Raw genomic sequence first — 27,046 nt, forward strand, 5'->3', positions numbered from 1 at the left:
CTTCGCCCTATCTGAATTTCTTCTGTTTCCAAAACTTAACGAGTCCTTTTGCATTTCCCCCCCTTTGCCTTTCCTCACTCCCTCTCGAGTTCGCCTTGCCCCCTCCCTCCTATTAGTCCTCTCCCTCCATCGGCTCCCCTCCCCCCGCCCTCCTTTTTTTCTCTAATCTGTCCGAGTTTTCCCCCTCCCCCCTCCCATCTTCCCTAGGCTGTGGTGTGTCATCTCCGTGCCAACCTTTTAGTGCAGTATTTTAGGTGAGTGTTAAGTGTTGTGCGTCTTTTCCGACGTGTAGCGAACAGAAACCATACTGTCGGTGGGTGATTTTTTTATCTCTTGCGAACAGAAACTAGACTGTCGCCATGTTTTTTAATTAAATGTCTACTATTGTACCTGTCTACTTTCTGTGTTTTTTTAATTATCATCTCCTACTCTTGTTTTATATTTTAATTTCCACAAATTTCCGCCATTTTTAAAAAAATTTAAAAGTCATCGTTTTTATCCCCTGCTTTTATTATCTTATTGTGTTTTTATAATTCTATACGCTGAAGAGCGGCGTACTAATCAGCTGCCAACCCGCTCCCTGGGGGGGGGGGAATTGAAAACCAATAAAGGAAAAAAAAGAACTTCACTCTGATAGTTGGCATAGGCAGAGGTGATGTTATCGCTCCATCAACAAAGTAAAATATTCTACAGTGACGGTATCAACAAACTGGTTTCTCAATGGGATAAATTTGCTCGTCATCAGGCTGGTTATGTTGAGAAAAAGATATTTAGAAATAAACAATAAAGATGTAGAACGTTAATGAAGTCTATTTTGTTTAATAAGCTTTAAGAGTTTTGACATAAAAAATTCGGATACATTACTTTAGAGCTTGCCCTCGTATAAGCTGGTGCGTAAAATTAGCAGTCAGAACGGAAAAATGTGGGGTTGAAATAACGTGTACGACAACAAAAAGTAACCTTATGAAACCAATCAGCAGTGTTTGTGATGTCGTTCCTTCCTTATGTCGAGAGCTATTCTTTACTGTGCATACGTGGAAGGAGAGTATTGTCTATTGATAGATGATTTACTATACTTAGTTCATTCGACTGTGGCTTCCACAGTTGCAATCGTTGCCGGTTTATTGTGAAGTAGCTGTCGCTAAGCGGTAAAAACCGCCGATTAGACCACTGTTACCGAGGTCCAAACGACGGTTTCGAGCGTTTAGTGACAGTTACTTCACAATTTTACACGACTTTACTCCCGGAAACCTTTTTTGTGAATTTAAAATGAATACTTAACAACTGATACCAGTCATGTAATAAATTTTACTGCGCAAATGTGATCGTGTGCGGCACACATTTACCGATATAATTTTCAGGATCAGATAATGCAATGCAACAGTGAACGATGCGTGTGTCCATCGATTTGTGGTGTAATCAGTGGTCACTATGTACAGAAGTGTTATCATATCTCGACACCGCTTAGCGATACCACATGTCACGCTGCGCCATTGCCCTTTGAAGTCACAAGATATATCGACTGATGAAATAATGATTTGGAAAAGATGAGACCTTGTCTGGAGACAGTGATTGACTCTTTTGTTTCCGCATTTAATATTTTTATTGCCGCAATCACACGAAGGTTTTGTTCTGCTTATCGTAATCGGTATAATTGCATCCTGTGTTTTACACAGTCTGACAAAGCCTTCCTTGGAGCCCATCCTGGCACTCTTTCAGTTACTATGATGACGGTCGAAGTTGGCCGGAGCCGGTGAATACTATAAAACATATTTCTGTTGCTGCGTCAGTCCAAATAATAAATTTAGTAACAAAGTAATAATTGTAAGTATGAATTTGGTCCGTGTGAAACTTTGTGAAGCAGAAAACTCGTGAAAAACTGAGAACATCTCAATGACGCTAGAGCCTACCGCATTTCAAACAGAGGAAGGAATAATACAAATAAACTAGAAAATCCACAAGTGTAAGTCGGAGGTGCTGAAGCGCACACCAAACCGACATGCTTGCCACGTGTCAGTTGTTTGAATGAAACATTCACTCTGCAGCGAAGTGTGCGCTGATATAAACCTTCCATGACCTTTGACTTTCACGGTCAAGCAATACCGCTCGTGAACACTTGCCCGCGAAAGAAGAAGATCCCGAGTTCGAGTCTCGGTGCGGCACGCGATGTTAATCTTTTAGAAAGTTTCATGTCAGATACTTCCTACATCGCTCATACAACGTAATCACAATATTGATTGTATAAGTGTAAGTCATTTTCTGGCCAAGATTTCTGTAAATAGCGAAAATAAACATGACAGTTAATCTCTGCAAAACAAAGCTCATTGTGCAATTGCATATCTGCTACCCACCGAACAGCGACATGGTGCAAAAACACCTATAGCTTGGGACCCGACTCAGTCCACAGTTTTCTTTTTAATTTTTAAGCAACAGGATTTAATAGGTTTCTACGTGTTCCCAGAAAATCGACCGATAGTCGGTGTTAGCATTCTAAGTACTGGTCTACGCGCAACTGGAAGCGTGAGCTCTTTCGCGCATTATTAAGTCAAATACACTCCTGGAAATGGAAAAAAGAACACATTGACACCGGTGTGTCAGACCCACCATACTTGCTCCGGACACTGCGAGAGGGCTGTACAAGCAATGATCACACGCACGGCACAGCGGACACACCAGGAACCGCGGTGTTGGCCGTCGAATGGCGCTAGCTGCGCAGCATTTGTGCACCGCCGCCGTCAGTGTCAGCCAGTTTGCCGTGGCATACGGAGCTCCATCGCAGTCTTTAACACTGGTAGCATGCCGCGACAGCGTGGACGTGAACCGTATGTGCAGTTGACGGACTTTGAGCGAGGGCGTATAGTGGGCATGCGGGAGGCCGGGTGGACGTACCGCCGAATTGCTCAACACGTGGGGCGTGAGGTCTCCACAGTACATCGATGTTGTCGCCAATGGTCGGCGGAAGGTGCACGTGCCCGTCGACCTGGGACCGGACCGCAGCGACGCACGGATGCACGCCAAGACCGTAGGATCCTACGCAGTGCCGTAGGGGACCGCACCGCCACTTCCCAGCAAATTAGGGACACTGTTGCTCCTGGGGTATCGGCGAGGACCATTCGCAACCGTCTCCATGAAGCTGGGCTACGGTCCCGCACACCGTTAGGCCGTCTTCCGCTCACGCCCCAACATCGTGCAGCCCGCCTCCAGTGGTGTCGCGACAGGCGTGAATGGAGGGACGAATGGAGACGTGTCGTCTTCAGCGATGAGAGTCGCTTCTGCCTTGGTGCCAATTATGGTCGGATGCGTGTTTGGCGCCGTGCAGGTGAGCGCCACAATCAGGACTGCATACGACCGAGGCACACAGGGCCAACACCCGGCATCATGGTGTGGGGAGCAATCTCCTACACTGGCCGTACACCACTGGTGATCGTCGAGGGGACACTGAATAGTGCACGGTACATCCAAACCGTCATCGAACCCATCGTTCTACCATTCCTAGACCGGCAAGGGAACTTGCTGTTCCAACAGGACAATGCACGTCCGCATGTATCCCGTGCCACCCAACGTGCTCTAGAAGGTGTAAGTCAACTACCCTGGCCAACAAGATCTCCGGATCTGTCCCCCATTGAGCATGTTTGGGACTGGATGAAGCGTCGTCTCACGCGGTCTGCACGTCCAGCACGAACGCTGGTCCAACTGAGGCGCCAGGTGGAAATGGCATGGCAAGCCGTTCCACAGGACTACATCCAGCATCTCTACGATCGTCTCCATGAGAGAATAGCAGCCTGCATTGCTGCGAAAGGTGGATATACACTGTACTAGTGCCGACATTGTGCATGCTCTGTTGCCTGTGTCTATGTGCCTGTGGTTCTGTCAGTGTGATCATGTGATGTATCTGATCCCAGGAATGTGTCAATAAAGTTTCCCCTTCCTGGGACAATGAATTCACGGTGTTCTTATTTCAATTTCCAGGAGTGTATCTTGCTGCCTGTTGTTCCTCGCTACTTGTTCACTTTCTGCGTCATATTCTTGTCATCGAGTGTTCTCGAAACGGATATTTCCAAATGAGGCAACCGATATGCAAAGATAAGGACATCTGGATACCTGAGAGCACTCAAAATTTTACAGTGACATATTATCAGCACAAAAGATGCCTCATTAGGTTGAAGATGTTGATCTGTGGTGTTAATGACATTTTGTCGTTGAAATATATCGAACAAATGAAGGTCATATGTTCACTTACAAAGAGACACGCAGAATGCGTTGCCACTGTTCGACAGATAGACTACTTGACAAGAGAGCACGCAGAATGCGTTGCCACTGTTCGACATATAAACTTCTTCACAACCGACTAAATAATCATGTTTAAGCGACTTTGCATATTCATATTATCGTGATACTTTCAGTCAGTCGGTGGATGTCGTGTTATAAGTACATAATTTGCTTTAAATGTAGGGAAACAACCTGCTGAGAAAAAATATATACATGGCAGAGTGATGAATACTTTGTATATGCTTTTTATACAGCCATTTAGCTCATTATTTTTGTTCTGTTATAGTAATACATCGAATATCATGATATAAACAGTTCAGACATAACATAAAATTTTATATTACTGACCATACCGCAATTTTTAGGTACTAACCAAAGGAATGTATCTCTCTAACAGAGAAAAAACAAAAAAAGCAAAAGAAAACAAAAAACGTCTCTATCTATGCATCAATGCGGCTCAGGGATTGTTAACGATCATGATTTAAGGTTAGGGCGTAGTGGTTGTGCTTCATTACTAAATTCATATCTGAGAAGAGTGAGCTTGCAAATCAGTTATTTTGACTTAAATTTTCTGTCGATTTCCTAAGTGATTTAGTGCCAAAGCCGGAATGCTTACTGCAATCTTGTCCATGTTGAAGCCCTACAGCGTCTATAATGGCTTTTACGTCGACGGTATGCTACTTTCTAACATTCTTTTTTTTAAACGTAGCATGAAGTTATGAAAAATCCTCCTATAACGAGGCTGCACTCTGATTTTTTTCCACTCTGTTTCTCTCCTCTGAGATCTTTCTTTACAGGTGCTCAAAACTCATACAAATAATTAGATTGCAGTGAGGAAAACAAGTAAGTTTATATCCTCTTACATGATTTCCTAACATTGTAACTTCTTGAATAAATGGATATCTGGCGTAGTGGCAGATGCACTTGTGGAAACTGCACAAGACGGTGTGTTTAATGAAGATTTATCCTATTTCACAATACTGTATCTTCTACATGCATTGGAACATTTGGATTGGTAGTCTGATTGCGTAATCATCAAGCCATAAAATTTAAACATTTAAGTGTTGTTTACACTAGAAGATATAATTATATTTTTATTTATTTATTGTCCTTTCTTTCAGGATATACGTACAGAGGGCAATACAAGTTTTTAACAATTGCGAAGATACTCTAAATTTTTTGTTAGAAGATAATACCTTCAACGCAGACAATTTCATATCTGACGTAGTAACGGATGTAGTTGTCAAAAAGATGTGGGCTGATCCACGCAGAAGTAGAGAAATAGTAATAGTCACCGTACTACTGACAAAGTGAATGGATGTAGCCCTCGAAACTTTGTTGGTTAGTTCACTCCGGATGCGACTGCAACGCAGAGAGCCCATTATTCATCTCGATGAATTCCACCTCGACGTTACCGTCGAGGTAAATACTGGCTTCAGTTGTTATACGCGACGATGAAAGTAGTGAACGTGATCGACAGTTCTGGTTCTACTGGATTGGTGCATAAGTTCGTAGCATTTTTCCGTAAGTTTAATAAACACAACAGATACACATAACAGAGACTTAAGTCATCAATAACATATCGTGCTTTACTACTTACAACATTCTGCCAACGCGGTAGTAGCTTTTCGATTCCACGACTATAAATATCATGTGGTTTTGAGGCGAAGAACTCGTCGAGCCATGGTCGGAGCATATTTTCAGCCAGAAAGAAGGTTCCTTGAAGGTTGTTCGACAGGAAGCGGAAAAGGTGAAAATCTAAGGGCGCAAGATCGGGTGTATAACGTGGGTGTGGAATGGCTTCCCAACCCAACTCCTGTACAGCGTTTTTTGGCAGTCTAGCAGACTGTGGGCGGGCGCTGTCGCGGGGTAGCATCACTTCACACACTCCGGTCGTTGTTCTCGGATTGCGTCTGCAAGACGTCTCAGTTGTTGCCAATAAGCGTCAGCAGTGATGGTTACACCCCGGGAAAGCTATTAGCAGTATACCACACCGTCACTGTTCCACCAGATGTGTATCATTGTCTTTTGTGGTCTTTGTACGAGGAGTTGCTGCTATTTTTTGGCTCAACAATTCCTTTCTTTTCCTTATTTTAGCGTAAAGACACCATTTCTCATCACCAGTTAGGATACAGGATAGAAATGGTCGGTGTTGTTCACGATCCAAACGATGACGAGCAAGCAAAAATGGCCACCCACTGATTTTTGTGACTTTGGCTTAGAGCATGAGGTATCCATAGACTCGATTTTTGAGCCTTCCCTATTTGAATGAAAATGTTGCACGATGGTGGAATGATCATAGTTCATCACATTTGCCAGTTCTCGAGTACTGTGACGTGGTTCGATGTGGATTAATGAGTTTAAAAGATCTTCAGCAAACCCCAAGATCTCCCTGAACGTGTAGAGTCACTAATACAAAGCGATCATCCTTAAAACTGGAAAGCCGTTTTCGTGCTCAGTCCAGTAGCATTATCCCCATACATGGCGCAAATGATTCTGGTTACCTCCGGTGCTGCCACTCTTCTACTGAAATCAAACAGAAGAATACATCAAAAATTTTCCGATTTCTCCACTTGGCACTCCATATTCTAGCGTCCAAGCTCAAATATCAACAGTGAACTATAAATAAAAAATGGCAGTCGATAAATAAACCCATAGCAACCAGAAGACCAACATGCAAAACAAAAACGCTACTCACTTATGCACCAACCTAATACATCCGAATTCATCGTTATGGGCCAAATTTTTTTGCCGAGAGGGGGCCGAGGTATCGTACTGTGGTGCTGCCTTATCGCTAAACACGATATCGCATACGCCACATCTCGCCGTATAGCGCGTGACGACTGAACATTACGTAGCTTACGCTGACGCAGAATTTACTGTATCAGAACGTCAAAGGCTAAACTTTCAATTCCGTCGTAGTCGAAGACATAAAAGCAGTTCTGTGCTGGTGTTATATGTGTATTAGAGTTGACTTTGCTCTTGAATGATCAGATAGCCACATGCAGAGTTACGTTTCGTGTTGTGGAAAAAAGAAGAACGAGCAGGACTCAGTGTCCTATCGACGACGAGGTCATTGGAAAGGGAGAACTGGCTAGGATTGGGGGAGGGAATCAGGCTAGTCATGTTTGAAATTAATCGTTCTGGAATGTATCTTAAGCGATTTGGCGAAATCACAGAGAACCTATATACTGATTTAAAGGTAGAGAACTGAACCTCCGGCCTCCCGCAGGCTAGTCCATTGTCTTGATCACCGCGAAGGCCCCCCCTCTCCCCCCTCCCCCCCCCCCCCAACTTCCCACCTGGTTTCGATTCTGTGGCGAAAAACTGTAACATCGATTGCGAGCGTGACTCACGCCCTTCGGCGGACTGCTGGGAAATCCACTAATCAGTGCGCATGTGTACTATCTACAAGATATCTCCAAATCAAGGAGATAAAAGAAATGGAAAAGAGGTTTCTTGGCCCCAATACTTTGCGTACGTTTTAACAATATATAATTTCAGCTGTGGAAAACATTATTACATTACTGAATGCAATTAATCAGCAATCAAACTGAAGGCTATTTAGCAGAGAATAGCACTTCTACTGTCATGGTCCTTTTGAACTGTTTAGTTGGTCAATTACTTTAGATTGCACTGTTACTGGGATCATAAATTGGCGAGTCACTACTTCAAAGAATTTAGTCACGAGTCTAAGTAGCCGGGATCAGCATGTCCGTTCACGGTGGTAGGTGAGGAGGGGGGGAAGAGGTGGTGGAGGGGAAGGACATTAACAAAACTCTAACTTCGTCATTTTTTGTATGAATGAGTTGGTTAGTTTCGAGGTATGTCGTGTGGTAAGAACTAAATTTCATAGTCGAAATAAAAAACTTAATATATCCACTTGAATGGATGGTTATCTACTCGATAGCTGAATAGAAGCTCCGTATCCCAGATTCCCCCGGGAAGGGAAGGCATGTGCAGGGGAGTTCTCCCTCTTGCCTCCCCTTCCGGGCGCCTATACCTCCAGCTACTCATCTTTTCAGCAACATCAATACAGTGAACATAGGGGTGGTATACTGTGCAGCTAAAGTACCATCTTATCCGTGTACCCCCCGCCCCTCCCCCCTACTTATTCCCAATGTTCTACCAAACAACTCAAAGTAGAGTAAGAATCGCGTATCGTTTGCCATTTTTCCGGCGGCGAGACTTTCAATAACACAACAATCTCGATATGCAATGTATTTTTATTCCTTAATTTCATGTCAGGCCTGCAAAAGACCTAGATCACTAAATTCGTCTTTTATGTAGGCTGTACTAGCAAAAATAGCATAGTTCAGTTTAAAATGATTTAATTTAACGCCTATATGTCGCTGATTAATGGCGTCGCGAATGGACGTTGCTCCTTGTTTCATGTTCCTCTGGTCACTACTCATCTAGGAGAATAGAAATTATAAATACCTTTCATGAGTTAAAAGTTGATTGAGACAAAAGAATTAGGCGCATAACCATCATTTTTCGAGAGTGCATACGGGTTGTTATTAAATCTTGTTCCGATATTTCGGCAGGCTACATGTCACCTTTCTCAAGATGAGTCGCTTGCAAGATTTTTTAAAAATTCTTGCAAACGACTCATCTTGAGGAAGGCTGAAATGTTGTCAGCCGAAATATCAGAACAAGAATTGATAATATTTCAGGTGCACTCCCGAACAGTAATGGAGATACATGTTTTGGGAATTGCTGGCAGAGATAGGAAAACAAACAAATGGATCAGGAAACGGGCTGGAGAGGAAGGCGTAAATAATTATGTCCATAATGAAAATTAAATGGAAGTGGACAGAACGTGAATGCAGATGAATAATAGATGGACCTAGGAAGTGCTTCGCTGCGCTCTTAGAGAGAAGACCACGAAGAGTAACTAACGGAATGTGGGTGCTTGATGTTATTACACGCAGGAGTGACATGGACGTGTACATTCAAATACCTCAATGCACAGGAAAGTCTGGTGGAGGGCTTTACACAGCGGTGAATATCAAGGGTGTTTCAAAGTCTTTACAGAAACGTCTAGGGGTGGTAGATCCGTCATGGTGCGCAACTTTCGTTGCAGACAGAATGTTCACTGAGGCTTCCCGTCAGCGCCAGGAGTCCATCAAGACCGATGACATCTATCTACATCTACATTTACATGGATACTCTGCAAATCACATTTAAGTGCCTGGCAGAGAGTACATCGAACCACCTTCAAAATTCCCTATTACTCCAATCTCGTATAGCGCGCGGAAAGAACGAACACCTACATGTTTCCGTACGAGCTCTGATTTCCCTTATTTTATCGTGGTGATTGTTTCTCCCTATGCAGGTCGGTGTCAACAAAATATTATCGCTTTCGTTGGAGAAAGTTGGTGATTGGGCTTTCGTGAGAAGATTCCGTCGCAACGAAAAACGCCTTTCTTTTAATGATGTCACCCCAAATCCTGTATCATTTCAATGAGACTCTCTCCCATATTTCGCGATGGTACAAAACGTGCTGCCCTTTTTTGTACTTTTTCGATATACTCAGTCAGACCTGTCTGGTAAGGATCCCCATCCCGCGCACCAGTATTCTTAAAGAGGATAGACAAGCGTAGTTTAGGCAGTCTCCTTAGCAGATCTGTTGCATTTTCTAAGTGTCCTGCCAATAAAATTCAGTCTTTGATTATCCTTACAACATTTTCTATGTGTTCCTTCAATTGGTTCAAATGGTTCTAAGCACTATGGACTTAACATCTGAGGTCATCAGTCCCCTAGACTTAGAACTACTTAAACCTAACTAACCTAAGGACATCATACAAAGCCATGCCCGAGGCAGGATACGAACCTGCGACCGTAGCAGCGGTGCGGTTCCAGACTGAAGCACCTAGAACCGCTCGGTCACAACGGCCGGCATGTATTCCTTCCAGTTTACATTGTTCGTAATTGTAATTACTAGGTATTTAGTTGAATTTACGGCTTTAAGGTTTGACTGATTTATCGTGTAATCGAAGTTTAACGGATTCCTTTTAGCAGTCATGCGGATGATCTCACACTTTTCGTTGTTCAGGGTCAACTGCCACTTTTGGCACCATTCAGATATCTTTTCTAAATCGTTTGGTGTTTGTTTTGATCTTCTGATGACTTTATTAGTCGATAAAAGACAGCGTCACCTGCAAACAACCTAAGACGGCTGCTCAGATTGTCTCGCAAATCGTTTATATACACTCCTGGAAATGGAAAAAAGAACACCATACTTGCTCCGGACACTGCGAGAGGGCTGTACAAGCAATGATCACACGCACGGCACAGCGGACACACCAGGAACCGCGGTGTTGGCCGTCGAATGGCGCTAGCTGCGCAGCATTTGTGCACCGCCGCCGTCAGTGTCAGCCAGTTTGCCGTGGCATACGGAGCTCCATCGCAGTCTTTAACACTGGTAGCATGCCGCGACAGCGTGGACGTGAACCGAATGTGCAGTTGACGGACTTTGAGCGAGGGCGTATAGTGGGCATGCGGGAGGCCGGGTGGACGTACCGCCGAATTGCTCAACACGTGGGGCGTGAGGTCTCCACAGTACATCGATGTTGTCGCCAGTGATCGGCGGAAGGTGCACGTGCCCGTCGACCTGGGACCGGACCGCAGCGACGCACGGATGCACGCCAAGACCGTAGGATCCTACGCAGTGCCGTAGGGGACCGCACCGCCACTTCCCAGCAAATTAGGGACACTGTTGCTCCTGGGGTATCGGCGAGGACCATTCGCAACCGTCTCCATGAAGCTGGGCTACGGTCCCGCACACCGTTAGGCCGTCTTCCGCTCACGCCCCAACATCGTGCAGCCCGCCTCCAGTGGTGTCGCGACAGGCGTGAATGGAGGGACGAATGGAGACGTGTCGTCTTCAGCGATGAGAGTCGCTTCTGCCTTGGTGCCAATGATGGTCGTATGCGTGTTTGGCGCCGTGCAGGTGAGCGCCACAATCAGGACTGCATACGACCGAGGCACACAGGGCCAACACCCGGCATCATGGTGTGGGGAGCGATCTCCTACACTGGCCGTACACCACTGGTGATCGTCTAGGGGACACTGAATAGTGCACGGTACATCCAAACCGTCATCGAACCCATCGTTCTACCATTCCTAGACCGGCAAGGGAACTTGCTGTTCCAACAGGACAATGCACGTCCGCATGTATCCCGTGCCACCCAACATGCTCTAGAAGGTGTAAGTCAACTACCCTGGCCAGCAAGATCTCCGGATCTGTCCCCCATTGAGCATGTTTGGGACTGGATGAAGCGTCTTCTCACGCGGTCTGCACGTCCAGCACGAACGCTGGTCCAACTGAGGCGCCAGGTGGAAATGGCATGGCAAGCCGTTCCACAGGACTACATCCAGCATTTCTACGATCGTCTCCATTGGAGAATAGCAGCCTGCATTGCTGCGAAAGGTGGATATACACTGTACTAGTGCCGACATTGTGCAAGCTCTGTTGCCTGTGTCTATGTGCCTGTGGTTCTGTCAGTGTGATCATGTGATGTATCTGACGCCAGGAATGTGTCAATAAAGTTTCCCCTTCCTGGGACAATGAATTCACGGTGTTATTATTTCAATTTCCAGGAGTGTAGATAAAGAACAGCAAAGGGCCTATAACAGTACCTTGCAGAACGCCTGAAGTCACTTCTGTTTTACTCGATGACTTTCTGTCAATTACTACGAACTGTGACCTCTCTAACAGGAAGTCACAAATCCAGTCACATAGCTGAGATGATATTCCATAACCACGCAATGACACTATAAGCCGCTTTTATGGTGCAGTGTCAAAAGCCTTCTGGAAATCCAGAAATACGGAATCGATCTGAAATCCATTGTTAAAAGCACTCAACACTTCATGCGAATAAAGAGCTAGTTGTGTTTCACAAGAACAATGTTTTCTAAACCCACGTTGATTGTGCGTCAATAGACAGTTTATTTCGAGGTAATTCATAATGTTCGAACGCAATATATGTTCCAGAATCCTGCTGCATATCGACGTCTCTGATTCGGGCCTGTAATTAAGTGGATTACTCCAACTACCTTTCTTGAATATTGGTGTGACCTGTGTAACTTTCCGGTCTTTTGATACGGATGTTTCGGCGAGCGAACGTCTGTATATGATCGTCAAGTATGGAACTATTGCATCAGCATATTCTGAAAGGAACCTAAGTCGTATACAGTCTGGACCAGAAGACTTGCTTTTATTGAGTGATTTGCTTCACTGCTCTGTGGATATTTAGTTCTACGTTATTCATGTTGGCAGCTCTTCTTGATTCGAATTCTGGAATATTTACTTCGTCTTCTTTTGTGAAGGCATTTCGGAAGGTTGTGTTCAGTAACTCTGCTTTGGCAGCACTGTCTTCGATAGTATCTCCATTGCTACCGCGCAGTGAAGGCATAGATTGTTTCTTGCCGCTAACATACTTCACACACGCCCTTGAGAGGCGCAGGTTGTAGGCAGTCTGCGACGCTCACATACGCTGTGAGTTTCCTGTCGTCCATCATCTGCTCTGCGTGAAAGGAGGTAGGTGAAGCGAATTTAAAATTCCTGATTCGCTTCTAAAATACATTTCTCACCTTACAAACACGCATCTTTATGGTCTAGAGTCGCTGGGAGGCAGCAGACAATATACTGTCTCTAACAAAAGTTGTTCCTCATGACGTGATCTATCACACCAAGGCGTTTGATGCAATGAGTTTGAAACACCCTGAACAACTAGATGTAAGCGCTGTGAGCAAATCTTAGTCACCTCCAGCAGACATCGCTCTAATACTATTGCCTCTGGCCTTGATAATAGCTATCGTCATCCTGGAAAACGGGAATGTCGCCGGCCTACTCATCACAAAGATGAAGATGGAAGGGCAGCTCTTGGTCACCAAGAATGTTGAAACAAACATTCTGTAGTAGAGACGGCGTAAGAAGGTTCTTGACAGCTCGCTGCACAGTTGCCAGCTTTCAGCTGCGAAGCGCTAACGGCTGTAAGCGAAAACAGGAACCGTCTACAGAGCTGCGGCAACACTGAGGCGTTGCCATAGAGACGATTATAAAATCGCGTTATGGTACTGGTAGAGATAGTAGGCCCGTGAAACTGCCACACACAGCCCACTGCAACTATCAGGGATCAAATTACGCTTACTCAACTACAGTTCATGTTCACTGTAACCTCAATAAGTGGACCCAAGTCATGGTACGAAAACAGCTCCAAGACGAAGTAGAAGTACCAGAGACTTCGACATCGCCAACACCTTCACTGGACAGACGGTGCACTCGACACCATGCGTCATTTTGAAAGAGGAAAAAATCGCAGCTCGTGTAACTACATAATACATCTCCATTCAGCTGCTCTTCTGTTTCTGTGCTGTTTGGTCCAGTGAAGGCGAGCAGCTTTATGTGGTGTTGTGAGCAGTACCCGACTCCAAATATCCAGTGCAGGAAGTTCCCCCCAGAATGTTCGCTTGGAAAATGTTTGAGATGGACCTGCCTTCTCTGGCAATGCAGCAACTCATATCAGATTTGAAACTGATTTTCATCGACAATGGTTGGCACCACTGTTCCTGTCGGATAAGATTTTTTCAATCGTATTACATGAGTGCGAGTGATACATCTTTCCTTGTAAACTGACTGGGTAATCCGCATTGATACACCAAAAAATCGGGCGATTTCATTTACGGTGTGTTCATGGGCACGTCCAAACACAATAGCTCTTTTTTGCCGTTCTGTCACGTCTGTACGTCGAACAGACTTACTGTGCTCATTCCATACAACCGAGTGGCACATGTATGTTGGATGTTCAAAACAAAAGATTCGAAACAACACTGTGGGTATAATTGAAGTCTTTATTTAACAGTAAACACCAGAGGCCTGTGCGCGACAATCCCACTGTTTCATGAGCTGAAGGATTCCCTGTTGCTGTGATAGGAGCCAGTCTCCTACTGTGGTCTTCACTTCATTTTCCGAGTTCAAGTACTTCCCCTAGAGATGTTGTTTTGGCGGACCAAACACATGGGAGTCGCAGGGCGATATGTCCGGGCTGCAGGGTGGATGCTCAAACTGCTCCCACTTGAACTATACCGTAACACTTTGTGTGACCTTGGAGACGTCTGGAAGCGCGTTATTGTGGAGTAGAATCACTCTCTCCATGAGGAGCCCAGATCGTTTCCTCTTGATGCACTTGTGTAGGCTACCGAGCATCTCACAGTACATGCCATTGTTAATAGTTTATTCATGCTCGAGGATTTCAATGAGCACCGGACATCGGACGTCCAAAAAGACGATGAACATTACCTTGCTGCTGAGGTCCCTAGATGTCTCACTATGTTATCCAAGAGCGCCATCTGCAAATTTCAATCGGGCCGTTTGTTACGACGTTTCGTACCTTTCATCTGAACTCATTATACATCACTTCACTGTCACGACTTAAGTCGGCGGCGAAGGGTACACGACTGCCTGATACCAGTCAGTTATTCATCATCTACAGCGCTGTATAGCGACCACTGTTCTCTTTTAAAGGAGTGACCAAAATTTTGCGTGGTTAATTGCATAAGTGGGCCTTTTTGACTGTGGAACACCTACTGCAATTTCAACCAAACTTGCTACACCTATCACTTATTAAATGAAAATATTACTGCAGGGTAAGAATCTCCTAGCACGCCTATGGTTAGGGGCGGGTTGTCTGGAACACTTAGAGCAATTTCACCCACTATTAGTACACATATGACTTACTATTTGGGGAAACAATATTGTCAGGTAACTATTTGTAGCACCTTAGGAGTGATAGTGTGGTGGGAGGGATCACACGTAAAAATAACCGTAAACAACGTAAATGAGTGCCTATATTATAGTTTTCAAAGTTTCTAGGCTGACTGGAGTCAGTTCCATTGACGTAACATTTCCATTTTCAATGTTGAAGTTGGAAGGGACTGATATACCAAACAGTACTACAGATTCAATTTGAGATCATCTTCTTTCTCCCACTGAAGAATTTATTTATTCCATCTTCTGGAGGGAGGAATTAAAATGTTGCTGTAATCAGATTTTATGGTAAATTACTATTACATTGAATCAGTGAATGTTTAACTATATTTTTTCTATAATGTTCTTATATTTTTAAAAACCTTAACGTAAAACTTATTTTTTTAGCCTGTCCATTTCCTGTCTTCTAGTAGACTGAGATAAATAAATAACCTGACAGTCCCCGGTAATGAGATTGTGCTTAATAAAGTGAAGGCATCTGACTTTGTTTGGAGTGATCGATCTGTCGGATGGAGTCGTAAGTTATGGCGATGCACAAAAACGAATGGAGAGTGATCTCCTAGATATTTTAAAAAAACGTCGATCTGTGTTCAAAGTTATATCTGTGGTTTCTCAAACACAACAGTGCAACTGGGCAAATGTTGGTCTGAATGTAGTTGTGCAGTAAACCTGCTACGCGAATATCGCCGCCCCATTCTTTACTCAGGCTCAGAGCAGTCCGCTCGCAACTAAAGGGACCTGCTACGGACAAGAAATGACTGGAGCGCCTCGATTTCCACTGAAACTTAGAAGAATGCTTCTAATGCTACTTTCTGAAAGATACACAAGTAAATAAAGCGTGTAAAGCGAATTTCGGAATACTCTGTACTAAAAGAGTGGAAGTAGAAGAGACTTGGGGTTCAGAAGATGACACTACTTGTTTGAATGGCTGAATTGGAAACAACGTTTTTGAAACGTTGAAGACTCTCTGAGTTGTTCGGGACCTTATTCCACAAACATATGAACAGGCAATCTTCCATTTTGTTGTTTCATGTTCAAATTTTCACTTTTACTAACTGGCTTTCGGCTACTCGGTTATAGTAGCATCACATCTTTGAATATAATTGCTTACTTATTATCTAATCTATTTGAGTCCTGCTCCTCCAGTATGTGACCAAGGACAAGGGTAAAAAACAAATGACACTGATTTTGTAACTAGCTCTGTACATTTTTATGAGCCTATCATATCGCGAAAAAGTGGACGTTTTCCTTAAGCTAGGCGTTAACTGCCGTACAATCAAAACCGTTTAAAAGATGGATTATTTTATCGCACTGTTAATGGTATAATGTTTTAAAACCGTTTATTTAGTCAACAATTGTAAAAAGAACTCGTAAAAATAAGAAATCATTTTCTCTTCTTATTATCAGTGGTTCTGTTAATGAGTGTAACAGACATTTTGAATTTAACCTTGCATTGCTACTGTGTTCACTTGCACCACCTTTACTATGATGCGTCTCTTGGACCCAATTTGCTTTTCTCTCCTATTTTTTAGTGATTCAGAGCACAAAAACTCTTGAAATTGAATTGTGTTGTATATATAAAATTAGCACACACTTTGTTTTGGATTTGAGTATATTTTTGTTTGTTTCGCTACTTAAGGAATTTAGAAAAAATTCTTAGATTTAAGTTCAAGATCGAAAATGAATACAAGGGGTGAATTTACACGAACAATGTAGAAATCGAATTAACACTATTTTATTGTTTATCAAGAACTGTGTTATGGCGAATTAAGTAGAACAATGAAATTTAAGAAACTCACAATCAGGCATGAAGATTTAAATAAATACCATTGAAGCAAACTTACGTAGTGAACTGAGAGTCTCCACAATTTAGTTTAAAATGTTGTATCCAAATGTCTTTTTAATTTATCAGGCTATTACGTGCAATCTTTACAAATTGGAATGTTTTTTAGACGTAAACACTTAGAGAACTTGCAACAAATATATTCAGTTTTACTATCTTTACACCCATAGCACTTCCTTTCTTAGGGACTGTACTTAGCTTCTCACTGTCATCTTCTTGTCGCTTGAGTTCAATCAGTCTGTTCACAAATTTTTGAGAGGTTGGTTGATGTGCTTACTGCTAACCCTCTGTAGTAATTGGCCTTTGATTAGAGTCTTCCCAAGAGAATTCAGAAAGTCTTTTCTATTCGTCTCTCACTGATTGCCAGCTCTGAAAATGACGATGCATGCTACATTCAGTGCTCAAAAGCATAAGGCCAAAGATCATCTTCTAGTTGTTCTTGCTACATCATAAGTGGCGCAAATTTTGTCAGCTTATAAGATCCATCTGGTTGCTCTCCTAAATAAACTTCCACATTTGTGGTGTAAGCTGTTCTTGCATCAGCTTTCATTCCATATTTGCCAGATTTGGAAGGAATGTACATCCGAAAACTACAGCGTCCTCGAAATATTACAAGCATTTCATCTTCAGTCACATACTATCCAGAAGTGCGTCATGCAGTTTTTTTGTGAACAAATGAAAGATATTTCTTATAGGAGTCAATTTATCCTATTTCCATCTGTCGGATCTAGTTGACTATGATTAAATCTTAGACACTGTTCCAGAAAACTAAATCTCTTTAGAGTCTTTGTAGAAGAGAATACACTCCTGGAAATTGAAATAAGAACACTGTGAATTCATTGTCCCAGGAAGGGGAAACTTTATTGACACATTCCTGGGGTCAGATACATCACATGATCACACTGACAGAACCACAGGCACATAGACACAGGCAACAGAGCATGCACAATGTCGGCACTAGTACAGTGTATATCCACCTTTCGCAGCAATGCAGGCTGCTATTCTTCCATGGAGACGATCGTAGAGATGCTGGATGTAGTCCTGTGGAACGGCTTGCCATGCCATTTCCACCTGGCGCCTCAGTTGGACCAGCGTTCGTGCTGGACGTGCAGACCGCGTGAGACGACGCTTCATCCAGTCCCAAACATGCTCAATGGCGGACAGATCCGGAGATCTTGCTGGCCAGGGTAGTTGACTTACACCTTCTAGAGCACGTCGGGTGGCACGGGATACATGCGGACGTGCATTGTCCTGTTGGAACAGCAAGTTCCCTTGCCGGTCTAGGAATGGTAGAACGATGGGTTCGATGACGGTTTGGATGTACCGTGCACTATTCAGTGTCCCCTCGACGATCACCAGTGGTGTACGGCCAGTGTAGGAGATCGCTCCCCACACCATGATGCCGGGTGTTGGCCCTGTGTGCCTCGGTCGTATGCAGTCCTGATTGTGGCGCTCACCTGCACGGCGCCAAACACGCATACGACCATCATTGGCACCAAGGCAGAAGCGACTCTCATCGCTGAAGACGACACGTCTCCATTCGTCCCTCCATTCACGCCTGTCGCGACACCACTGGAGGCGGGCTGCACGATGTTGGGGCGTGAGCGGAAGACGGCCTAACGGTGTGCGGGACCGTAGCCCAGCTTCATGGAGACGGTTGCGAATGGTCCTCGCCGATACCCCAGGAGCAACAGTGTCCCTAATTTGCTGGGAAGTGGCGGTGCGGTCCCCTACGGCACTGCGTAGGATCCTACGGTCTTGGCGTGCATCCGTGCGTCGCTGCGGTCCGGTCCCAGGTCGACGGGCACGTGCACCTTCCGCCGACCACTGGCGACAACATCGATGTACTGTGGAGACCTCACGCCCCACGTGTTGAGCAATTCGGCGGTACGTCCACCCGGCCTCCCGCATGCCCACTATACGCCCTCGCTCAAAGTCCGTCAACTGCACATACGGTTCACGTCCATGCTGTCGCGGCATGCTACCAGTGTTAAAGACTGCGATGGAGCTCCGTATGCCACGGCAAACTGGCTGACACTGACGGCGGCGGTGCACAAATGCTGCGCAGCTAGCGCCATTCGACGGCCAACACCGCGGTTCCTGGTGTGTCCGCTGTGCCGTGCGTGTGATCATTGCTTGTACAGCCCTCTCGCAGTGTCCGGAGCAAGTATGGTGGGTCTGACACACCGGTGTCAATGTGTTATTTTTTCCATTTCCAGGAGTGTATATTGAATCCCAGACTGCTTCTAAATTTACCGTACCAGTCTTGCATATTCCACTCAAATATATCAGACCAATAAAGGCTCCGATTTCAACTTTATCTGTCTCACGAATAAAGGACTAAGAAGAAGAGTATCTAGAATTAGCAGACCTGATGCATAGTTCAGTACATGTCACTACTTCATCCATCACTTCACCAATGAAAAACAACTGTCATATTTCTATATCTGTCTTTTTAATCCTTTGCAGTTCCCTTCACACCTCGAATATCTGATACAAGATTATATGATGTAGTCCTGATATGAGGATAAGGAATGTCTTTGATCCATTTGATATGATTGTCCTTGCCACAGAAATATTTATTATTTTCTGCTTTGTATCATGGTCATCCGTACTTTATTCACTTTCTGTATCATGTTCACTATAAGGTTCAAAGCCTGAGTCTACACCTACTTCGCCTGATTTAGCAATGTATAGTCTTCTGTCTCATCAGTTTTAGCCCTCTCCTGAAATAAGCAGGCTGATTCAGCGTACTGAACGTGTGCTAAAATCGTATTTGTGTTTTTAAAAAAAAAGGTACCTGCAGACCCTAACAGTACTTACCTGCTAGATTACGTTGGGTCTGGCAGACCAAAACACGTCAGAATCACTCTTAGATAATGGACTTCAACCCGCCCTCAACAATCAAATTTGGACTTCAACCCGCCCTCAACAATCAAATTTCACAACAGTGAAAAATAAGAATCTACACGAAATTATCAACACGGGTACAGTGTTGTAAACCTAACAAAAACTAATCGCCAATCTAGTCCGGGTCTCGAAGACCCAACACTAACAATGAAGGGTTGATTCTGTACCGAGGTATGCTTTCATTCCTTAGTATCATTAGCCTTCAGATAACACCATATTTATTTTCTTGGAATTATTAACCGGAACCCCAAACAAATTTGATACATTGTGTCTTAGAATACATAGCACCAAAGAAGTCATTTGACAGATTTATTCTTCATTACGATGAAAGCAATCGAAACAGTGTATTAGTTACTTGACGTGGGCTAATGACACAAATATAATAACAAAGGCGTTACTATGGATTATTCTGTATATGACTTATTCACGTGATGAGAGGAAAGCTTGTGGGTGAGATACCTTTCAGACGCATTTACAATATGCATGCACATTTTTCGAAGATTACACGTTAAGTTCAGTACAGTAATGTACAACACATGATGTTTAAATTGTGGAAAACATACATACATATTGTGAAGTGTCAGAATACTTTTCTTACAGACATCGCTGTTTTTTCTAATACGATATTAATACTAATTAATTTGTTTTAAAATAGGAAACGAGGTTATGGTAGCAGCAAGAGATGTAGACATACGGTAACTACTGTTACTATATATTGACTGAAGATGGTAAATAAAAATGTACAACGACGTTGACTGCATAAGATTCGTAATAGTTTGTTTCTACCTACCATCTTTAGTCAACATGTAGAAGTAGTTGTTATAGTGTGTCTGATTCCCTTGCCGCTGCCATAACCTCGTTTCCTATTTTAAAACAAATTAACTAAAATTAACTTCGTTTTAGAAGAGACGGAATCAGCACAGTTTCTGTCATGGACGATTGCTTTTCACGACAACCGCAGTTTTAACGAGCATATAACGTCAGCAACTTCCTGTAACATTCGTAAAAAAAGAAGACGTTGGCAAACAGCGCAAACATCTACAGCTTTTAGCGTTCACCTGTAGGTCTAGACCCATATAGAGATCATAATAAAATTTTGTAGCAATCATGGTATTTTGCTACGAGAGTTGGAACTTTAATAGTGGCAAGTATTCATTTACAGGTCGTACAAAACAGATACGTGTTTCAAAGTTGTACTGACCTTCAAAGTGGTCACCAGCATTGTGTATAACCCATTGCCAGCTATGTGGAAGTCGTAGGATACTCTTAGCAGTGCCAGTTGTGTTGACAGTTCGAGCAGCGCGGTATATTTCCCGACGAATTTGTAGCAGTTCTGAAGTGAATGCCTTGAAGTGTTTCCTTCAGTTCAGAAATCGAGTTGAAGTTACGAGGGCTTAAGTCAAGGGAGTGCAGTCGGTGGCATAGCACTTAGTAGCCCCATCGAGACAAACAAATCAGTAACAGTTTGCACTGTACGTGCTTGAGTATTGTCCTACAAAATGATGATCAGGTCCTGCAGAAAGTGTCAACACTTCTGTCTCTATGCTGTTCATTTTTGGAACACAGCCTACGAACAGCTTAGAGACTGAAGTGATGACGCTTTCTGCAGGACCTGACCATCATTTTGCAGGACAATGCTCAATCACGTACAGTGCAGGCTGTTACTGATTGGTTTGACTGATGGGGCTGCTAAGTGCTATACCACCTACTGCACTCCCTTGACTTAAGCCCTCGTGAGTTCAACTCGATTTCTAAACTGAAGGAAACACTTCACGGCATTCGCTTCAGAACTGCTACAAATTCGTCGGGCAATATACCGCGCTGCTCGAACTGTCAACACAACTGGCGCTGCTAAGAGTAGACTACGACTTCTGCTTTGAAGGCCAGTAAAACTTTGAAACACGTATCTATTTGGTACGTGCTGTAAATAAATAGTTGCCACTACTAAAGTTCCAGCCCTCGTATAATGTTAATTAGACATCCATGACTCAGAATGGGTGACGTATAACTGCACAAATGTTGAAGAGGAAATAAGTTAGCAAACATAAACATCACATCAGCTTAATGTCAGGCACGAGTGGGCCTGCATTGTTAGCTTTTTAAAGAAATAGCGGATACTGGACATCACGTGACCAAGTCCGATTGTATATGTTGCGCACTCTAAGGGCTGGCTGACAAGAGCGGCTTCCATCTTCGAGGACACGCTATTTGCGTTTAGCTGCTTAAGCTAACACAAGAGAATTTCAGCAAGGTATGTGGGAGAGCTATTGACAAGTGCGACTGGTTAAAATGGAGGAGATGAGGACAAAACAAACAAACACACACAAACACACACACACACACACACACACACACACACACAGAGTGAGAGGGAAAGAAAGAGGAAGAGAAGAGAGAGCGAGAGGCTACACTCACCTGTCCATACTGAGTCTTCAGCAGTAGTTCGGTGAACGAAGATATGAAGTTCTGCGACCTGTGCGCTCATTTAAGTACCAGCAGACGGCAGCGGTGTGTGTGTGTGTTATCAGATAGGCGCCCGGCGATAAGTCATGGCGTAGCGATCAAACGACGTGTCGTTCACTGATTGGCTGGCTAATCTCGACAGTGTCACACAGTGTCACCATCATTATGCAGTAGACAGGTAGTTCGTGGAATTTATGAAAACTTCTGTCATGATTCATGCTTACGTAGTGCGTGTGACTTTACTATTCACAGATGAGAAGCTAAAATCAGTTACCTCCTCATACATATTGCGAGACTAACGTGAGTCACACGCGAAACGAAATCAGTGAGCCAGATTAATGTCCGTTGGTCTGGTGAGGCGATCAGTCTTAGTTGTTAGGCTTTTTCCCAGATTCCTCTACGTAAATGATGGGTTGGTCGAGAATATTCTATGAAGTGTACCGTCTAACGAGGTCATACTTAATTCTCTAATACGAATATTCTAGAGTACTGGTCCAGTGTTTGACCTCCGTATCAAGTAAATTTGGCAGCTGATGCTAAGGAATTTAGAAACTCCCTACTAAAATCGTGATAGGTCGGTGCAGCGAATACCTAGGTATAATAGAAATTCTTGTGAAACTTAAATGGCAATCGCTGGGATAAAAGCGACCTTCTTCTAACGAAATGTTGTTGGGTAGGTCTAGAGGACTAGATGTCAGTAGCTCGATTCTACAGCCACAATTTTTCTATACAGCTATCGTCGCGATTTGGAGAAAAAGATTACAAATTAGAGACTAGGGAGCACATAAAGACATTAACTTTCTCCACTCCTTGCTCGAAAGGAATATGACGTGAATTGCCGACATTGGTACAAAACACCATGCGGCATGTACTGTACTGCAGCTTGTGGAGTTTGTACGCAGATGTAAATGTAAGTCTCACTTGATCTCTAAAACCCTGTAAACAAACACTGTGAACAAATACTACAAAAACCTGTAAACAAACACTACAAACGAACGAAAACGAACAAAACAGAAGTTACGCAGTTCAAGCATAGAGTGTACACGAGTTTCGCCTCAATTTAGCAACAGGAATGGTATCACCCTACATACGAAGTGAGTGTTCGTTATATGTGACCCACGAGAACAGGATTAAAGCCAACAAAAAAAAAAAAGACACTCCATCTTCAGGCCACAAGTGGCCCACTGGGACCATCCGACCGCCGCGTCATCCTCAGGTGAGGATGCGTGGAGGAGGGGCAGGTGGTCAGCACACCGCTCTCCTGGTCGTTATGATGGTTTTCTGTGACTGGAGCCGCCACTGTTTGGTCGAGTAGCTCCTCAGTTGACATCAAAAGGCTGAGTGCACCCCGAAAAATGGCAGCAGCACACGGTGGCCACGCCCAACAGTGCTTAACTGCGGTGATCTGACGGAACCGGTGTGTCTACTGCGGCAAGGCCGTTGTCCTAAAGCCAACAAAGAGAAGATAAAAATAATCTGAAGAGATCAACTGCTGAGAAAGCGAACGTGAAATAGATTTGCAAGTGTGTAAATTCAATCTGCAACAATGAGATATCTGATTTGATTTCAGCGAATCTCGGTAATTTTCTAATATCCCGACTTAATTAATTAATCTGTGTATCTGTGAAGATCTCGTGCTGACAAAAAGAAGGCTAGGAATAGATTTGTAAGTCCATAAATTTAATCTGCAATAATAATAGTCATACATAATGAATTAACGAAAATGTTCGCTGAATATAATAATTTAGTAAGTCGTTTTATTAACGAGGGTGTGCTGAAAAGTAACAAAATGGTTCAAATGGCTCTGAGCACAATGGGACTCAACTGCTGAGGTCATTAGTCCCCTAGAACTTAGAACTAGTTAAACCTAACTAACCTAAGGACATCACACACATCCATGCCCGAGGGAGGATTCGAACCTGCGACCGTAGCGGTCTCGCGGTTCCAGACTGCAGCGCCAGAACCGCGCGGCCACTTCGGCCGGCTGAAAAGTAACACCTCAGAATTTTTTACGTGAAACTATTGAAGATATTTAAATGAAACAAATTTTATTGACTTTCTACATCTTTATTACTCATGTCTACGTGTTTATTTCTCAACATAGTCACCCTGGTGTCGAACACATTTCTCCCAACGAGAGACCAGTTTCTTCATACTGTCGCCGTAGGATGTTTCACTTCGTTGACGGAGCCACGATCTCATCTATCACTGCACCGCTCTAATAGTATCAAAAGCGAAGTCTCGAAGGCGTTCTTTAAGTCTTGGAAACAGACGAAAATCGGATGGGCCAAGTCGAGGCTGTATGGAGGATGATCGATGACGGTGAACCCAAGGCATCGGATTGTTGCAGATGTCTCAGCGCTCGTGTGCTGCCTGGCATTGTTATGCTGAACGAGAGAGTGCTCCACGCGAGGACGAACTCTTCGAATTTGCGTTTTCAGTTTTCTGGGAGTTTCGCAGTACCTCGCAGAGTTATGGTGGTGCCTATTGGCATGAATTTCAAATGCACCACACCTTGAACGTCCCAAAACATTGTGAGATTGACTTTGCTTACTGACGGCAAAGCATTGGACTTTTTTGGCGTCGGTCATTGTTTGTGTCGGAACTCCACTGATGCTCCCTTGTTTTTGGGGTCAATGTGGTGAACCTAGCTTTCATCACCTGTCGCAATGTTGTTAAAGAATCCCTCACACTGAAGCACAAGAAATTGTTAACAGATGTCCATTCTCCTCTCTTTCATATCAAGACATATTTTAGGGGCACCTACTGAGCACACAATTTTCTGTACCGCAGTTCTGCGATGATGGCCTGTAGACCCTCTCGTGATATGCTACACTTACCTGGGAGCTGTGTCTGTTATCTGACGATTTTCTCTGATGAGTTCATCAACCTGATTCCGATGAGTATAGTCCGTTGCCGTATGCGGTCGTCCACTCCGAGCCTGTCTTAAACGTTGAGGTTAGCACCACCGTTTTCTTCAGTATGAGCACGAACGACCCAACGTTGCACATTACTGATGTCGATACAATCATCACCGTACACAGCTTTCATTTTTATATGGATATCAAATGGAGGCACGTTTTCTTCGCTTAGAAACTCGATTACAACACGCTGTTTATCACGCACCGACATATTTACGTTACACACCGCCATGTTACATACAACAATTCTGATCTCCGTTCTGGCAGAGCGTTGCAACTTGCTTCAGCGAAGCGGAAAAGCTGACCGAGCAACATGCATGACATGTAATACTGCAACACACATTGAGAACACAATAAAAAATTTCTCAGGGATTAGTTTTCTACACGCCCTCGATCATATTTACTGACATTGTGAACATTAAAATGTATTTTTATGCCAAGTAAAACACATTCATCCACACCAGAAAAATTTCATTTGTAGGTGCCTAGCCATTGTCCATCCAATAAGCCAAATACCTAAATAATACAACATTGCCAGGAAAAGTACAACATATTTTTGGTAAACAATCCCAATCAAATTTGTCTTCAACAATGTTTTTGTAATATCTCGATTAAGTTCTCCTCGATTGACAAAGTTTCACGGGAGTAAAAGAAAAAGCAGTCAAATGAAAACGAGACAGATGGGAAATAGTAAACAAAGTGTTTATTATTTCAAAAGTAATCATCACAACGATTAATGAATTGATGCCACTGTGACACAAGACGGTCAACGTCTTTATGGTAAAATGGCTGCGGTTGTCTAGGGAAGCATAATTGTACCCAGGCGTTCATCTCTTTGTGCGAAGCAAATCGACGCCCACGAATATTTTTCTTCAGGCTCCAAAAATGTGGAAATGGCATGGGGAGAGATCGCTGTCGTATGAAGATGTGTAAAGGCTTCATAGCGTAGCTTCTGCAACGCAGTCGAAACAACCTCGACAACATACGGGCCCGCTGCAGAACTTTCTGTGGAAAGCCCACATATTACATACAGTTCCGATCTCTACCCATGCGATTTCCATGTTTTCGGAGCCATGTAGAAAGACATCCGTAGCCGCCGATTTGCTTCGAACGAAGACGTGCACGTCTGGATACAATCATAGTTTCCTATGAAGGCAGTGACCGTCTTGCCTCAAGTGGGATACTTTTGAAGCAATAACCAGTTTCCGTACTTTTTTCCATCTGTCTCGTTTTCATTTCACTGCCCCTTATGAACATCTGTTTGATAACATTAGTTGTGTCTTCCTATGCAACATTTAACTTTAGCCACCCAGTTTGAAATGTGTACTTATACTGCCTCTTGCGGTTTTGATTGATGGAACTTTTTCTAATTAATCTGTCATTTGTTTCTAAAGCTATTACGTTCCAAGTCTCTCATTATCTCACAACTACCGCTACTTGTCAAGTAATTCTATGTCAGTAATCTATCTATGTTCCTTTGTCCTATTACAGGCTGAAGAATCGGGGGTTTATTGGTATAAAGCTATTCCGTAGAACATGCCATCTCTGGTTCGGCAACTGGAGAAACTGTAAGAGAAGAAAGCTCAGCTACGGTGTACGCTCACTTACTTGACATCTTGACATGCTGCCGATATCCTTCGACGCTTCCGAAACGTCGGAAGTTGAGGAGGCTGTTTCGCTCTCCAAATGTTCTCTCGTATTTATAGCCATGTGGAACCAGCAGTTTTACGAGATCGGATCCATCGGATTCGACGATTACTGCCGAAGACTAGCAGCAATCTGTTCCAGTTCATTTATGTATTAATAATGAATTCCTGTGTGGTGACTGGAGTAAGGCTGATGATCAGACGTTCAGAAATATGGAAT

General features: G+C 43.7%; 1 protein-coding gene across 1 annotated transcript in view; it reads right to left on the minus strand.

The window, feature by feature from the left end:
- Positions 1-22,269, minus strand: part of LOC126146611 (turripeptide Lol9.1-like) — a 39,731-nt gene extending 17,462 nt beyond the window's left edge. Inside the window, exon 1 of the mRNA XM_049915632.1 lies at positions 22,212-22,269. Within this exon, the coding sequence (XP_049771589.1) occupies positions 22,212-22,219 (8 nt within the window). The 5' untranslated portion in view covers positions 22,220-22,269. The remainder of the gene's footprint in view (positions 1-22,211) is intronic.
- Positions 22,270-27,046: the final 4,777 nt, after the last annotated feature.

The sequence above is a fragment of the Schistocerca cancellata genome, chromosome 2, assembly GCF_023864275.1.
Source record: "Schistocerca cancellata isolate TAMUIC-IGC-003103 chromosome 2, iqSchCanc2.1, whole genome shotgun sequence".
Taxonomy (NCBI): Eukaryota; Metazoa; Arthropoda; class Insecta; order Orthoptera; family Acrididae; genus Schistocerca; species Schistocerca cancellata.